The 17,950-nt window shown below is 32.1% G+C and overlaps 1 protein-coding gene and 1 long non-coding RNA gene across 2 annotated transcripts; both read left to right on the top strand.

Moving 5' to 3' along the window:
* The first annotated feature begins 3,978 nt into the window (after window positions 1-3,978).
* LOC101208311 (glutamate formimidoyltransferase) lies at window positions 3,979-5,570 on the top strand. Its single transcript, XM_004139911.3, has 3 exons — window positions 3,979-4,257; window positions 4,355-4,766; window positions 4,848-5,570. Exons 1-3 carry the CDS (start codon window positions 4,234-4,236, stop codon window positions 5,384-5,386), a joined length of 975 nt encoding a protein of 324 aa, XP_004139959.1. The 5' UTR covers window positions 3,979-4,233; the 3' UTR covers window positions 5,387-5,570.
* Window positions 5,571-12,210: 6,640 nt separating this feature from the next.
* LOC116404713 lies at window positions 12,211-13,004 on the top strand. Its single transcript, XR_004217732.1, has 2 exons — window positions 12,211-12,682; window positions 12,864-13,004. It is a non-coding gene; the product is annotated as an uncharacterized LOC116404713 (long non-coding RNA).
* Window positions 13,005-17,950: the final 4,946 nt, after the last annotated feature.

The raw sequence follows: 17,950 nt of genomic DNA on the forward strand, positions 1-17,950 counted from the left end.
CGTTTCTTCTAATAATACTAATACTAATCATTGTTGTTTATTAAACTTATCAACACATCCTTAAAAGGTTGATTGTTCGAAAGAACTTCTCCGAGGGTTCTAACAATCAATTTTATAATACCTAACTATCTATCTATAGAACAAGTGTCAAGTTGATTTTTAGGGAGGCAGGTATATATATAGTAGTTTCAATCTTAGTTAGAATTCCTAAGGGGGTAATTTGGTAGAGAATTAAGGTTAATTGTCGACTAAATCTTATCAACTAACACTAGTTTTATGATTCACGGTTAAACATTTTTTAAAATTAGAATCCAAATTCTGAATCTGCCACTAAACACATATCTGAAAGCAATTGTTTTCAAATTCTCTACCAAATAGTCTCTTGAAATTAAGAATGAGGCTAGCAAAATCACCTTAGCTTTCAATTGTTAGTCCTAAAAGAACATAAGAAATGTAGGAGAAGAAAAAGGAGGGGAAGAAGAGAGAAACTTGACTGGATGTCAAAGTAGAATGAGAGTATGCCCTAAAGTTAGGAGAATGGTATTTAAGCCTAGCGCTGAAGGTAGTGTAAGAAGAGAAAGGGTGAGGATGACATAAGTGTAGAGAGTAATTTTTTGTTCAACTAAACATGCCTTTATATAGGCTTACAAAATGAAACCATAGAATTTCAATGGTTAATAAACCATTATTATTTTAACTCTCATAACTTCTAAAAACTTCCAAAATGAACACAATGTAATATGAAAACCAAAATCAATTTAATTTATACAACTCTTCAAATTCTCATTAACAATATGAACCTTTTACATTCTAAACCCCCCTCCCAATTTGTTTGGTAATTTGGCTCCACATTCTATTGGTGTTCCAACTGAACTAGCATCATCCATATAGAACATTTTAAGCATTCTTCTAGCATAACCCTCTTCAGATATAAAAATCTCATATTCACTTTGTTAGACCTCGATCCAAAGATAATAACTCATGAGACCAATGTCTGTAATTTTAAACTCATTTGTCATCTCCCTTTTAAATTCACAAAAAATGGGAGGATTGTTATGTAAATATCAAATTGTAACATAGAAACATATGATTAGTATGTTTTCACCATGCATTTTGATATATAGGGTCGGTAATAGTGCCAACAACTTGCACTACAAGGAATTAAGGGGTTCCCGTGACTCCATAATGCATCAGAAATAATATAGAAAGGGAGAGGTTTTCCCGGTGTTAGAAGCTCCATCGAGAAAAGGAAGTCGAGAGTACAACGTCGGGGGAGATTTGTTCGACGCCTCAAAGGGACGACATCGGGATTGCCTTCTCTCTGACGCCGTCAATGCCGATGTGTGACTGACGCCGTCATTTATCGTGCATTTTCTTTCATTTTTCGAGCAGTCTCTTCCATTTGTCATCACACTCTTCCATTTGTTGGTCATGCTTTTCGAATCTTATTCTTTGTTCTTCAATTAAGCGTTAGCATTTTCAAGGTTAGCCTTTAGTTCGCTCACCTTTATGGAGTGCATCACTTGGCCATAAAAAGAGGAAGAACTGGAAGTAGAACTCATACGGGACTTGGGCATGTGGCCCCAACCAAGACCTTTTAAGTAGCCCAATCGCCTACTCAAAATGGTCTCACATATCTCGTCCTCATAGAGTGGTTGAGAACCTCGAACACAATGAAAGAACCTCAAAGTACAAAGAACAAAAACAAACCCATGTGAGAGCATTAAACAATGGAACAAACAAACACAATGGAAGCAGTTATACAAGAATTTGCAACTTGAGTCACGAAGCAAGAAGATCTGGAACTGTCCTCAATCGTGCGCGATGGAGCGAAGTTAGGGTATGTTCGCAACTTGGGTCGTTTACGAACGTATGTGTGGAGCGTGGTCTCAAATATGTTCGTGAAGTTCGTCGTGCGAGCTTCACACAGTGGTGGGAGAAATCGGGCATGGTGGAAGATTCGCGCAGTGGCGAGACTCGAGATTCACGCAGTGGTGGGAGAACGTTCGTCTGTCTAAGCTTGGGCTTAGTTGGAGATTCGCGTGCAGATGAACAACCATCGAAGCTTAGGCGTGATGGACGAGTTGTCGGACGCTTGGGCGTGGTGGGCATAATGGATGGTCGTTTGGAGCTTTCGGTGAAAACGGTGAAGAAGGTATCGAAGCTTAAGTGTGGTGGGAGATCTACAGGAAGAAGATGAAGAAATCGTGGAGCTTTCGGTGAAGTTTGCGAAGAAAGGTGAAGAAATCGTGGATGAGAGAAAAGATGAGGAAAAATTTGGGAGAAACAATTAGAGCTTTTTTAGAATTTGGGGGAAAAAAGAATTTTGGAGAAAAAAAGAGTAAAATGTTTTGTTTTTAGAAAATGAAGAAAAAATATATTGTATGTCCACAAATACATATACATACAAGTGCCAGTTGAGCTAAGCTCATGTTGGCAGATGTTTTTTTTTTACTAAAACTGTCAAGAATATCAAAACTGCAAACGTCAAGTATTGCCAAATTCATAGTAGTGCGATAACATTCAATTTATTAAACAAAGATAAAAATGGCATATGGTCAAAAGTCTAAAAAAAAAAATAGAAGAATGTAAGAGTAATGGCATGATAATTTGAAGGACAAGCTAGTATTTTCGTCTTACAATACCATTTTGTTTAGAGTAGGATTGATGAAGGTAATTAGAGTCTGATTTCTAGAAACCCTTTTAAAGTAAATTTAGAAGTAAGCGCAGTTATGATGTCCCTACAGAAGAAGAATGAATATATGTGTACGATTGGGGTAGAGATTCATTAACATGCCCTCACAAACAATGGGCTTTCAAAAATAGATGAGACTTAATACTTAATCAAAACACAGTTGCATATGAAATCTAATGGAAAAGGTACTAAGTTGTAGATTTTAGATAAGCGAATCAGTGTTGAAGTGATCATAGGAGTCGTTGCTGATGACATCAATAATTTTACTAACACTTTCATTTCATCTATGGTAGCTATGAGAAAAAAGGTGACAAAATTTTGAGAGAAAAAATAAATAGTTTTGCTTGCTTTTATTATGACCTTTTGAGATCCTCCTTATATACACGTACGATTGGAATAATGTTTTTAAAATAAGTGATGCATTATAAAAATCATATCTATCTACCGTTTAAGGCATTGTCAATGAAGCATAAACTATGACAGTGATTTATGAGAAGACTTGTTTATAATATTATTTACACTAATTTAACTAATATTCTCTATCTAACTTTAATCCCTAAATATCTTTCTTTCATACGTCTCTATTTAGACTTCAAAAGAAATAAAAAAAAATATTTATAGAAGTTTGTGAAATTTGCTATTTTTAATAATTTTAGAAAAGGAATTGGGTGGAAAAAAAGAGGAATAGGAGATTGAAATGGAAGGAGATGACCTTACACTGCATAAAGCAAAGCATCACCTTATCTATTGTCGTCCAATGTCCATTCCATTTTATATTCCCTGTTATCACATCACTATCCACATTTTCATTTGTCATTCAAATTATTTTCTTTTCTACTTTCCCCCAAATTCATGAAATTGTTTATTCCCATGTGTACCGCATTCTTCTTCGATCCAAACAAATTTTCAATTAATTAGCAAACAAAATTATCACGATTGAGGATAATAATTTTGAGATACATCCAAGAGCACAACTATCAAATAAAAAAAGATTGTATTTATATTCAAGTCAACAATATTATGTTGATCTAAAATATATAAAATTTGGTTAATCTTTTCACAACAACCCCATCTCAATAATTTTGTCAAACGTCTTGCCCCATTCATTTATCATATTTAAAAAGAAAAATTGTGCCTAATCACATTCATGTACATCACTTTCTTCTGTAATTAGCAACATCGCTAATGGTGTCTTTCCAAAATCTGATGCACTCTCCTTCCTTCAAGTGTAATCGAGAATACAAATTCTTATAATTCAAAACAACATGAAACAAGAAATTAAAATATAGCTATAGTATGAGCCACGGGGTTGAATATAAAAATGAATAATAAAAACAAAAATGTTCTTGTTTTTGACCAGACGCAAACCCTGAATAAGACTGCTACCTGATCAGCCTCCATTTTGCTCACTTTAAAGTTTTTAGTTATCGGCCTCACGGGTCTCTCTTCTCCCAATTCCCCCATATATCTCCCCTTCTAAAAACCCTTACCGATCACAAATCGAAGAAACCAACCCAAGCATATACACCCACTTAGCAATGGCTTTCCATCTCACCGCCAAGGTAAAAATGAGTTCTCGTACCCCAATTTCGTCTCAATTGCTTTATGCTAATTTACGAATTGGGAATTGAACACCTTAATTGTTAAATAATATTCCAGGACAAGAAAAGAAGCTTGGATCAAAAAGTCCTTTTATGCTGCAAATACTACGTTTCTGAATCGCGCAATCGTTCTGTACTAGAGGCCATCGAGGGAGCTGCAAGAGAAGACCCAGATTCTGTTATTGTAAACAAATTCGAAGACGGAGCTTACAACAGAACAAGGTACACCATCGTCTCTTACGTCGTTCACGACACCACAGGCAACGCCATTTACAGCCCATTGCTCCAAACCGTACTGTCTATGACCCAAGTTGCTTTCTCTCATATTAATCTCGAGTCTCATTCCGGTACTCACCCTCGGCTTGGAGTCGTAGATGACATCGTTTTTCATCCCCTGGCTCGAGCCTCCCTCCACGAAGCCGCTTGGCTAGCTAAGGCAGTCGCTAAGGATATCGCTGCCATGTTTCAAGGTCTTTTAATGAATTACATACAATATTGGGATTCCATTGGTGTTGGTGATTTATAAGTATTGGGATTGTGATTTTGTGCAGTGCCTGTATTTCTTTACTCTGCGGCTCACCCAAGTGGGAAAGCGCCGGACGATTTGAGGCGTGAGCTTGGGTATTTCCGGCCAAATTACAAGGGGAATCAATGGGCTGGGTGGTCGATGCCGGAAACTTTGCCGGAGAATCCTGATGAAGGTCCAAATACAGTATCTCGAGAGCGAGGAATCACGATGATTGGAGCGCGTCCGTGGACGGCAATGTATAATATTCCAATTCTGTCGACGGACGTGTCAGCAACACGGAGAATAGCGAGGATGGTGAGTGGGAGAGGAGGTGGATTGCCGACGGTGCAAACGATAGGGCTTCTTCACGATGATGAGACCACGGAGATAGCTTGTGTTCTGTTGGAGCCGAATCAGGTTGGAGCAGATCGAGTTCAGAGACATGTGGAGATTGTTGCGGCCCAATTCGGGTTAGAAGTTGAGAATGGATATTTTACTGATTACTCACCAGAGATGATTGTTGAGAAATATTTGAATTTGATTTCTGGCACCCAAAGTCTATCGGGAAATCGTTTGAACTAACAATGATTTGTGTATTGAGATTCAGATTTTGTAATAAAACATAAATTGGATATTTCGATAAAGTTCTAAATTTCCAAAATATATGTGTGTGTGTGTGTGTGATATGTCTGAACTTTTGGCCTTTTCAAAAGCTGTAATATTTATTATTCGGTGGAATGAACTTTAGATAAAAACGTGGTGATAATTTTTGTTTGAGTTTTTGAGTAATAAGGAGGCCAGAAGGTTTCATTTAACATTTAATATGATTTTTTGGGATAGAAATAGAATTATAGAAGGGAAGAGGTGAGACGATGAGAAAGAGAATGTTAACAGCCAATACTTCCTTCACCGAATAACAGCCTCATCCATCTCACACCTCACACATAACATCACAATTTAGACATTTCTCCCTCTCTTTCTTTTCTTCCTTCCCAAAACAAAAGCAGTTTAGGTGATCATCTATTTTTATCCATCATATCAAATTATTCCATCATACTAATTTTGCTTTATTTAAAAGCATTTTAATTCTTTTTTTAAGTGAGGTGTGAAGAAATGCATAAACATAGTATTCACAAGCTTGAGAAGCACATAATCCAATTTTTTTTTCTCTCTTTGGTCAACAGATAGTATGTCCACCCTAAACACTGTAGTATATGTAATATCCATTCAAATTTTGAAATGTGGTTCTTTCACACCTAACATAGATGTCACACAATACATTCTAGCAACGTCAATGACCAACTTCGCACGATGATTTCCAAGCTCTGACAACATAGTCCTGTGACGAACTACATAATCACTTTCATCCATTCAAATTCTTCCTTTGACAACCATCTACGACTACAAATTTGGGCAAAAATTACATTTGATAATTAACTTTGACAACCACCTTCAACTTTAGGCTCCAACAACTACCTCTACCATAAACTTCAATGAAAATCATCTTTGATAATCAACTTCCAATGACAAGTGACAATCACCTCTAACAATTAATGCCAACATTCACCATAGGCAACCAAGAAAGGCAAAGACCCCACTCTAATGATCAACTTCTACAACGATCACATCTAGCGCCAACTCTACGGGTGTTAAAAAAATCGGTAACCTAACCAACCAGAATTACCAACCCAAACCGAGGGATGAGTTGGGTTAAATTTTATGTTGGGTTAGAAAATTGAAGAAAAAAAATACTTGAGTCGGTTCCTAGGTCCTACAAATAATGGTTGGGTTAACTCAACCCGACTTGGTTATGTATATAATATATATAATTCTCTTGTCTGTTTTCAATCTCGGTTGAACTTGACCCCAAGATGGCCCAAGTACTTAGCTTCATTTAGGAGTCAAAACCAATCCGTTTTAGAGTGTAATTAATTATGCATGTAACTTATGTTTTAATTAAAATTGTATATGCATAAAGTATGTCATATAGATTTAAAATTTCACCACGTGAAAGTATGTTATAACTGTTATAATATATAGTATTCATGTTGATTAATTAATATATAAATTAATTAAATTAATTTTAATTAAATGTGATTTGATGAAATTAATTAATTAATTAACTAATGATTTACCTAACTTAATTAAATTTGATTTAATTAAAAGTTAAATAAATTAAAATCCATATTAATTAATTTGTATATATAATGGTTATATATTTTATTATGTTTGTTTGTTATAGTTTTCGGAGCAATATGAACAAGATATATTTCTGGAGAGCTACAAAGCACATAACTTAGAGTTAAGAGCTGAAATTTTAAGATAAAATACTTATGACAATTCTAACCAACTTTATAGAAGGCATTTGTGTCATTTGGGTTATAAATTGTAAGTTATTAGCTTCCAATGTTGAAAGAAGGATTTTGGCCAAGAACCCAGTTTCTGGGCATGACACAGGGAGGCCAAGCATCAGGAGCATGCCAGCAGCCATCTGCCGCCCACCATCGCACACCAGCCACCCCTGCCACCCATCAATGCGCACCAGTTGTCCATCCTCGTGTGCTAGCCATGCCAAAATGTGTTTTTGGACTGTTTTGTTTTTATATTTTTGCCATTTTGAAGTAATAATTTGATATTTTTATGAATAAAGAAAATTAAATTGAATTACTTTTCCATTAATTCAAGTCAGGAGGAGATCAGATAAATTTAGAAGTTGATGGTTTAAGCTACCATCTATGAGTGATAAAATGATTCTAAATATGATTTATAAGCTACCATTTAAATATGCTTTGAAATGATTATTGAGCTATAGTGATTATGATATCTTGATTTGTAATTATATTTATGAAAAGTACTCGAGTATGCTTAATTAGAAATATTTTATCAAAGCATGTATTTATCAATGAGATTTGCAAACAATGATTTTTAAAAAGAAAACCATGATATTCTATATACAGAGTTCTCGAAGGGTCAATGTGCACAGTCTAGAGTATGAGGCTTTGCTGACTACTTAGTCAACAACTACCAAGATTTGACAAGATAGTAAAACCAATGGGTGCGCTGCTATCTTGACCAAGATTTGGGAGGATGATAAGACCAAATGTGCTTTGCTATTCTGACCGGAATTACTAAATCATGCATGGTAGGTTGAGCTAATTACTACCGTGACTAAGTTTCATGGATATATAATATACAAAGATAAAATTGTATTTGAAAGATAGAAAGAGTTTAGCACAAGGAAGTTCTTAAGATTTTATTTTTATGTCAAGCATTATGAATGATTTATGTAAAACATTAAAGTATATTTGTTTTAAAAATATTTTTTACAAAATTTTCATTCACTCGGCTTTTTAGCTCACCATTTTCAAATGTTTTTTTTAACTTTTTAGATAGAGGTCGTGATTCGAAAGCGTGCCGTTGTTTCCAAGTCTTCTATGCAAAGTAGATAGTTTTGTTGCTATGGTCAGTTCTAGATCCATCTATGTCATGTACATAAGTTTTGTTTTAGACTAGATTAGTTAAGATTTTTTTTTTAGGTTAATGTGTTGTCAGTAAAGAAATAGCGTTTAGCCTGAACTTATTTTGAATTAATGTAAAGTTTGTTTCAAGTGTGTTTATCGTACTATCCACTGCATAAGTTTTTAATTTACTCGAGTTGTTTAGCATGACAAAAAGGTTCAAAAGTCAGGGTCAATTGGAGTTATTCAAAAGGAGAATGATGTTAGTTGACTTCACGCCGTCTCTCGAATCGATAGTAGATGATCCAGTAGGAGGTGTGCCATTATTTATAAAGTTTATTGATGAAATATTTTGATATTTGTGACAAACAAGTAAATAAAAGTTGATTAAAGATATATATAATTAGTTGAATACAAGATTAAAATAATAAAAATGAAATAAAGTATTTTGGAAACTTAATTAAATCTATATTTTTCTGAAATCTTAAAAAAAAATAGATGTTATGGATTAGTTAAATATATATTTTAGAAATTCGTACGTTTGGTTAAATATTGTATGATAAATAAATTTCAGATTTTTAGTTAAGATATAAGACAATATGGAAATTTAAAAAATAAATTAGATGGAATTAAAATAGGAATAGGAATAGGAAGTACGTGGATAACGTAAGATACCACAGAATGAGGGGCAAAGTGAGAATAAGAAACGTGCTCTAAAACTTATTAATTCCAATTTGTTTGCTATAATTCCAACCAGGTCCCCAAATTTTGTGACTCCATTCAATTCCACGTCATTCTGTTCTTCTTACATGGGTAATGTATAATATTTGTCAACCTAGTTTGGGCCTGTATATATTATTTGGGGTGATCAATAAACTCAACCCCAAATTTTGGTTTGAGCAACTCTTTTCATAACTTGATTAATCTTCCAATTCACTCCTAAGACACTAAGGAAATGTGTGACATTAGTTAAATAAGGAAATAACATAGATAAACAAATAATAAAAAAAAAAGAATTTATGAATAGAAGGGGAGGATTATCCCCGAGGAGTGGAGAAGAAGAAGAAGAAGGTAGAGAAGGGTAAAAAGTGATGTGATGATTTGACGTGTCATAACATTTTAGTTTTTAAAAGTGGGAAAGAAAAAGGGTTAAAGGAGAAAGAAAAGGCAGAGAAATTGGCGCACGTGACGCTAATATCTATAATTTTATTATTAAAAGAAAGTAACTTCCCGCCAACTTATGCTAACTGGGCCCCATGTTGTGAGGTGTTCATTATGGAACCACTTCATTTTCCTCACCTCTTGTCCTTTCCATTTCTACTGCCCTAATATTCTTCCATTTCTTTGCTCAATCATTTTAGTGCCTCGCTCCTTTCCCCCTTCCCATTGCCTACCATTTACTTCATCATCCCTTACCTTTTATTAAATCATTCACTACTACTTACTTCTTCCAAAACACTTCTGGGTTTTTCCTCAATATCTAACTACACCCTACCTACATCATCATTCTAGTTTCGTTTTTGTTTTACCCTTCTACGTTAAATGAACACATGCTGGGAATATTATGTACCTTCCAATTTTTTTAATTCCCATTAACCAATCACGTATATATATAATACTTTTAAGCCTTCAAACCAATTTTGGTTATGTATATGAAAGTCTCACTCAAAGGTGTAATTCAAGAATGACTTTAAATATATCACAATATTGATTTTAACCCTTCCAAAATTACTAAATTATTTCCTAAACAAACTACAATGGAGAGCATGTTTATAAGTGATTTTGACATGCCTAAAATCTAGATTGCCTTTGTCAAAATTACTTTTATAGTGAAGGAAATAGTGAAGGGAAAAAGAGTACATATATAAATTTTTTTTTTTTTTTTTTTTTGTTATAGCCACAATTGTTTTTTTCCAAAACAACAAGAAAATGTCGACAAATCTAATTCTTTATCAACACAAAACATGTGGGTGACCTCCATGAGTTCTCTATTTGTGGATATCTCTAAGCTCCACCAAACCTTCTATCAATTCTTTAACCTAAATCTTTTCATAGCATATCATTATTTTAACATTATTTTATCTCACTTATGAATATGAAAATTGTTAAAACCACATAAAATAATACAAAGTAACATTAATTGAAGAGGAAAATGACATTATAAACATTTTTCAAAGCATAATATTTTGTTTTGGTACAATGTTAAGTAAGCTTTTGAATCACAATGAAAAGTAGTTTTTGATATTGGTTTCCTAAACAAGCGTTTATATCATGTTGATGTCATTTGATGATGAGTAGAAGAAGAGAGAGGGGGTTGTGGGGGAGGAGATAAATAATATATGATGGAGGATTTGACCATATAAGGGAGCCCATTAAGAGTGACAGATGTGGAAGAGTTTGAGGCAACTTTAATTGATGATAAATGAAAAAGAAGATCAGAGAGAGGAAGAAAAAAGGTAGGGGCAAAGTCAGAGAGTCATCAAATGTATGCCATGTTGAAGCTGGATGGCAGCTGCGTAATTAACATAGACACTTATAATATGGAGGACACTTCGTTGGGAGGTACCACAATTAAAGATGAGATGCCATATCCATCCCTTTCCATTTTTATTCATATATCTCTTCATAAGTCCTAACCTCTCTAAACCCATCCAAATACTGCAAATATTCTCTACAGCTTCCTGCACTAATCATTTAATTCAATACACCAAACTACACTAATTAATTATCTAGATATAAAAAATAAAAAATTCATTACAGAAGAAAATCAAGTTCAAATATATATACAATGTTTATTTCAAAAATATAGTTAGAAAATATTACACATTTATGGTGTTATATAATATATACCATATATTGTAATTTTGGTCTCATGTCTATCAAGATATATATTTCACCTTCTTTGTCACGTGTATTCATGTATATGTAGTCATTTTGTAAAGATATATCTCATATTATATAATAATAATAGTAATAATGTTAACGCAGAGTAATTAAATTCCTAAATTGAAGGGAAAATTATCATATAATTCAAATAATAGTAATTAAATCATAATTTCAAAAATTAATGACAAGTTATATACTGTATTAATTGCTGCTTAATTTTTTAAAAAATATTTAATTAAATTTCTAATAAAATTAAATGATAAATTCTTTACGTCTAATTTGACAATAATTACGCTCTCTCCCAAAATCCATTTCAACACCTGACTTTGTTGTACTAAAAAGAAAGATGAAATCTTAAAATCAAAACAATAACACCAACCACCTCTACAATTAATAATTTGACAACTAGCTCTCATAATCTTTGCCAAAGTAATTATCTTACTTTACTTTGTACTAATAGAGAGATAAAATCTTTAAATCTCTTAACCATAATGTGTATGTCTAGTAATTAACAATTGGAAAAAAAGCTGTTTTGTTCTTCTATAGATTTTGAATTTAGTTTTGTACTTTCAAAATGTTATAGCTGAAAAGTTATTAAGTTTTGAGTTTATTTTTCAAAAAAAATATTTATGTCATATGTGATAAAAAATAAGGTTAAAAGAACTGCTCTTCAAAACAAAACTAAAAACTTAAAGCTTTGTTTAATACTCTTTAATTTTTTTTAGCTTTTAAAAATTAAGTCTATTTTCCTCCCATTTCTTATCATAATTGGTATCTTTCTCAAGTATGATGGCTGAATTTTTAGTTCAATTCCAAAACATAAAAACTTCTTGAAAGCTACTCTTTTGTTTAGTTTTCAAATTTTTGGTTAGTTTTTTAAACCATTAGTATAATGTAGATAAGAAAAAAAGAAAATTGGAGGTGGAAATAGTAACGGTTGGATTCATTATTATTATTATTCTCTAAGAAAACAAAATGATAACAAAATAGACAATAAGGAAGAAACTAGCACTAGTACCGAAAAAAGAGGATCTCCCAATGGATAAAAGTGTAGTCGGAAGAGACAAGAACTCTCGACACATTTATACAAAAAGTGTCGTCCGGAGGCCGTATGAGGTCATTAGGGAGTTCTCTTTTAAAACCCCCAAAGCTATTAGTGGTAAATCGGAAGTTCCCTTCTAAAACTCGTTAGATCTGCAAAAAAAACGTAAATATATTTAGAACTCTTTCCTCAAAATGACGAAACCCTTGCACACCCAAACCCTAGATCTGCTTGCCGTCACTCACCGTCGTTCAAAGCCGCCTCTCCTCGCGGTCATGTTTTTATTTATGGTATGTTAAAATCCGCTTGTACAAAATCTTCTGATATTCTACTTTTATTTTTGTAGAATTCTGGTAAAATTGCACCATTGGATGAGATCATCAAAATGAAGGAGCAGTATCGATTTGGTGTTTTGTTGGATGAAAGCAACTCTTTTGGCGTACATGGCTGTACTTGAAGAGGTGTCACAGAACACTGTGGGGGTCGTTTTTTGTAAGTTTATTAACAATTTTTTTTGTTTTTCCCGGTATTGGATTTAGATTCTTGATGGCTACCATTCTTTCAAAAGTGCAAAGTTTTTCTTATTTAATTGTGCAGCGTTTGAGCAGTTCCAGTTATGTTTTTTCTACTTCATTGGCTCTATATCTAACTAGTGCTGCCATTACTGCCATAGATCTTATAGAGGACAAGCCCATGCTATTAAAAAAGCTCAAAAAAAAAACATAAACTATTTTATGGCAAGGTATATTAATACTCTGATCTCATGTCTAGTGTATTAGAGCTTAATTTAATTATCTACATATCAGTTACCCTCCGTTGTTATGTAAACATTTATTACATCATGTTTCCATCTTTCCTCAAAGTAAAAAATTGAATGTCTATCCAATTTCAAACAAAAACAAGTTTGTAAATTTTGTTTTCAGAGTTTCTAAAACGTTCCTTGTATTTTGGAAACACATTTCAAATGTAGACAACATAAGGATAAAGGGGATTTTCACTCTCACTTCCCTATTCAGAATATTTTACACTGCGTAGTATTGAATATCAGTCTAGCTGCCACCATGATAAGATATGCCTTAATATTGCCTATTCGCTACATGCAACCATCTAAAATGCATCCTTTCTTTTTCAAAATTTGGATGTCATTATACTTAATTAAATCAATATTTCTTGGAGAATCCAGAATTTTCGTCTAAATATTACTTAAAAGCTTTTAGTTAACTACACTAAATAATATTTCAAAACTCTCAATTTGTTATAGTATTTATTATTTGCTACCGTTTTTACTATTGAAAATTCATAAATTTTTTTATTCTTTGCAATAGTGTTTATTGTTTTCTTATAAAAATAAAATAACCTACACACCAAATACATACTATTATAATTACTCAATTTAAAATAATCTACGTTTGAAACAAACATTATTCTAATCAAACTACAATAACTCACTCCTTTGCTCCCAACATCCCCAAGTGATCAAGAATCATCCATGGTTGTCTTTGTCACATGTTAGATAAAATCTACGGGTTCGATACAAAATGATTTACATATGGATGGAGATAACAACTCACTTGGTCGTAGCATAACTGCATATTAGTTTTGAGATTTTAGACTCTAATTTCTAAGTTATTTTCATATTTGGAATTTTTTTGTTGGTGTATTTTTTATAGGTGGATAGAATGGACAACTCACTTGGCCTTTGAATTTTACTCATTACCTTGTGACTTTCTTTCATTGTATTAGACATCACTAGATGTATTATGTAATGATTTACAAAATTTTCAACTATGAGGTGAAACTTGTGATATTTTAATTGGAATGAGTACACTATACTTTGACGTCTTTGTTTACTTTGAATGAATGAGAACAGTTTGGTTCATTATTTTTAATTGGGTTCTAAATTTAAGGTTAGAGAGATAAAAAAAAAAAAGTAATTATGGAAGTAATTAAATTTTTTTTTACCAAACTCCTGATGACCTTTGTCATTGTCTGAAGATCAAAGAACTCCCGACAAGTGTATTATAGCCTCGAGAGATCCCCTAACTCCCGACATCGTATGTAGGCATTGAGAGTTATCATTAACTCCTGACAGTTGATGTTCAAGCATTGAGAGAGGTTCTCTCGATGGGTATTTCACATAATGAAACTCCCAACGCATTTTTGGCAATTTTTTTTACGATTGTAGGCGTTAGAAGATCAAACTTTTTTGTAATGTAGGGGTCAAAAGGACATCGATTAGGTGTACCAAGGGGCTAAACAGAGTTTAATTGTAATATAATTAACATGACTTTTCATTCTAGAAGTGAGATGTTTGATCTTCATCCCCACAACTATTCTATTAGAGAAAATAGTAGTCTAAGGCTTTATATTGATCCTCATATAACTCTGCACCCAAGATAATTGTAAAATTGTTTACTATAAAATCTAAATATTTGGTACACAAAAGCTAACATTAGAGCTAGTGGCGGATCCAAAAATTTTAAATAGGGGGACACCGGACACTATATAATAAACACACTAAAAAATATTATTAAAAACTATTACGACGTTTCACTAATACTTCGATAACATTTACTACATTTGTAACAATAAAGAATATCGACAATTTTCACATGATTTTTTGTAATGCAAATATGTGATTTTAAAATTATCATAAAAAAGAAAAAGAATAATACATTTTAGGTGGGATATTGAGAGAGTGGAAGTTTGGATCACTCACTTTTTTCATTTTTTTAAAATTTTTGTTAGATAAATGAAGGCTAGAAAATAAGTTAGGGTTTTATTTTAGATAGTCTTTTTCCTCCTTTTAAAAATTTTTTTTTTTTTTAGGAAATCAAATTATATTTCTTTTAAGAAATCATTAAAATTAAAGAAGAAATTTGATGTTTGAGAAAACAAAATTATTAATATTTGAAAAAATAAAATTGTTGATGTTTAAAATAAAAACTATTTTATACCATCGAACAAGAAATTTCATATTTAAGAAAAGAAAATTGTTGATATTTAGAATAAAAACTATTTGAACTCACCACCAAACCAAAGGGTAGTGCACAAATCATATCTCTATTTTATGTTTACTTGGCCTAATTTCTCCTTCCTATGCATTATAATGACTGACCAATGGGATCATAAATCATCTTTATTTTGTTTGAATGAATTTAAAAATAAATATATGATTTCTTCAAAATGAAAATTTTGGGTGGCAAAAAAAAAAAAAAGAAAATTCATATCAATTTCTTTTGAAATGGAAATTATACAATTTATGTAATCCAAATCATAAAACCGATTTTTTATTTCCCAATAGCTAGTCTAGCATAAGTAATTAATTGTTTAAAAAAAATTAAATGAAATTTTGATCAAAATCTGGTAAAAATGGAGAAAAATCGAAACTCCCCTCAAGTCATGAGCTGAAATTTGGAAGCTATCAAAGTATTTCACTATGACAATTATCAACTTAGTATAGGAAAGGGATATTTGATTTGTAGATGGAATACCCAAACCCACCTCTTTTAACCAACATGTTCCTTTCACACTATTACGAACTAATTTTATACACAAAATATATCGTAACATGTAAGGCATTTCTCAAATATATAAAATGAAAAGTAAAAGAAGTGTAGTTGAAATTTTAATAAACGAATTTGAATTACTTATCGGTTGAAAATGAAACCAAAGTTCCATACCCAATTAGATAAGGAGATAATTATGAGTTATGAGTGAGGACAACTATCTCCATTAGAACGGGGACTTTTCAGAGTTATACATACTCAAAGCAAAACCATGAGGGTAATGCTCAAAACGGATAATATCATACAATTGTGGAGATATTTAAAGAGTATGTTGTCCTAACAGTTGGTATCAGAGTCATGCCACTAACTTAACCATGTTGGTTGAATCCTTAAATGTAGTAGAGTCTTGAAATAGGTCCTGGTGAGATTTGTGGTTGAACTCTATTGGATAGGCACATTGTACTTCAAAGATAGGAGTTAGCCTAAATAGAGTTACACCAATGAATGAGTACTATTTGAGGGAAGACTCGATTGTACTCTCTTCGAAGAAGAATTGTTAGGAATGTTGTTGTCTCGAAAGACAATAGCATGACCTCTTTTTACACATTTCCTCTCAAACTTATATATATATATATATATATGCCTACATACGTATATACAATACATTTTTAATGCTTTAAATAATAAATTATTTTATTTGTTGGTAAACTTAGATGATATCAAATTTTGAGATTATAAAATTTACGCATAATTAATCAATAGCTTTTTGTGTATTTTTTTTATATCATCTTGACATAAATTAAACCTTTCAGTTCTTATAAATTAGTTTTTAATAATTATTCAAATGTGTTTATAAAAAATAGAATTTATTGGAGACACGTCATCCTTTTTACAAAACGATTCCAAACACAATATCAAATGGACTGAAAACGATAATTAATCTGTTGGAATAAACCTTATTTTATGGTGCTCTAGAAGTATCTCGTAGGCCATTCACTTTCATTACCCAACAATATTATGAGTTTGGTTGACCTACCATAACTACCACGAATATCAATTATCTTTTGAAGCTCATCTTTTAAAATTTTACACAAACTTTTATAAATCAAAAGTTGGCCACAAACCAAGAACGCACATAGATACACCCATAAATTTCTTTGTATAATTAATTTCAGTATTAAAACTAACAACAACATATACCTAAACCTTTCAACCTTAAACTAATTAAAATCATGAGCTAAACATCTATAAATTATCTTAATGTTATACCTTTTTTTTTTACTATTTTTTTCATCTATGCAATTTGTTGTATATGTCAAGAGCATCTTATCTCTCTGAACAGTTCTTCTTTAAAGAATATATTTTTTTCTCGTTGAAGTATTTTTTTACCTTTAGAGAAAGAAGCTGACATATACATTCATCACCTTGGTGACTTTTAGGGCTAACCCTTTGAAGGTGGAACAATATGTTTCACACAAGTGGTTGTGTGATGAAGCAATAAAGTGTTCATCTCTCTATGGTTGTCTGTTTGTTTTGTTTTGAAGTACATGTCGATGTATCCACTTTAGTGGGAAAAAAAAGAATCCTGTTTTGATATCATACTTATAAGGATCTAAATTCTAGTTTTGAGCGGGATTCTTACGCTTAGTAGCTTAATGTCACAATCCGTTAAATAACAACCTCCCTGTGAGTCTAAGCTAATAAATTTGAGTTGATGTGTATTTTCAAATTAAACAAAGAGATGAAAATTTTGATAGTACAGTTCGAAAGAGATCTCAAGTTTATTAGGAGAAGCCTAAACTTTTCAGTATGAGGAAACTATTTGAGAGTCCCAGTGGATGATACTAACAATATTGAATTAGAGGTTGAAACCGTTTTGGGGATGAGAACCCCTATTTCTCTATCACTAAAATTCTCTGATTAGTATGATTACAACTCGATCAAAGCTCCTCAGACAAAGAATGAGTCCTTCATAACTCAATGTTTGAACACTATACAAGATAGATAGGATGATCAATTCTTTACATACAACTCAACACATGGATTATAAAATTCAAGAAGCTCTCCTTTGCTAAACTTGAAAGAAGCAAAAAAACTAAATTTAATCCATCATACATCTTATCAAAACGATTTAAATGGTAAAATTTTAACAGCTTTCCAAAAAAAACCCTAATGATTATAACAAAATTACAAAATTTAATATTGCATAGAAAGGATTGAATTAGAATTAATTATTTGATGTCGTAGATGG

Source organism: Cucumis sativus, chromosome 6 (assembly GCF_000004075.3).
Source record: "Cucumis sativus cultivar 9930 chromosome 6, Cucumber_9930_V3, whole genome shotgun sequence".
In the NCBI taxonomy this organism is placed as follows: domain Eukaryota; kingdom Viridiplantae; phylum Streptophyta; class Magnoliopsida; order Cucurbitales; family Cucurbitaceae; genus Cucumis; species Cucumis sativus.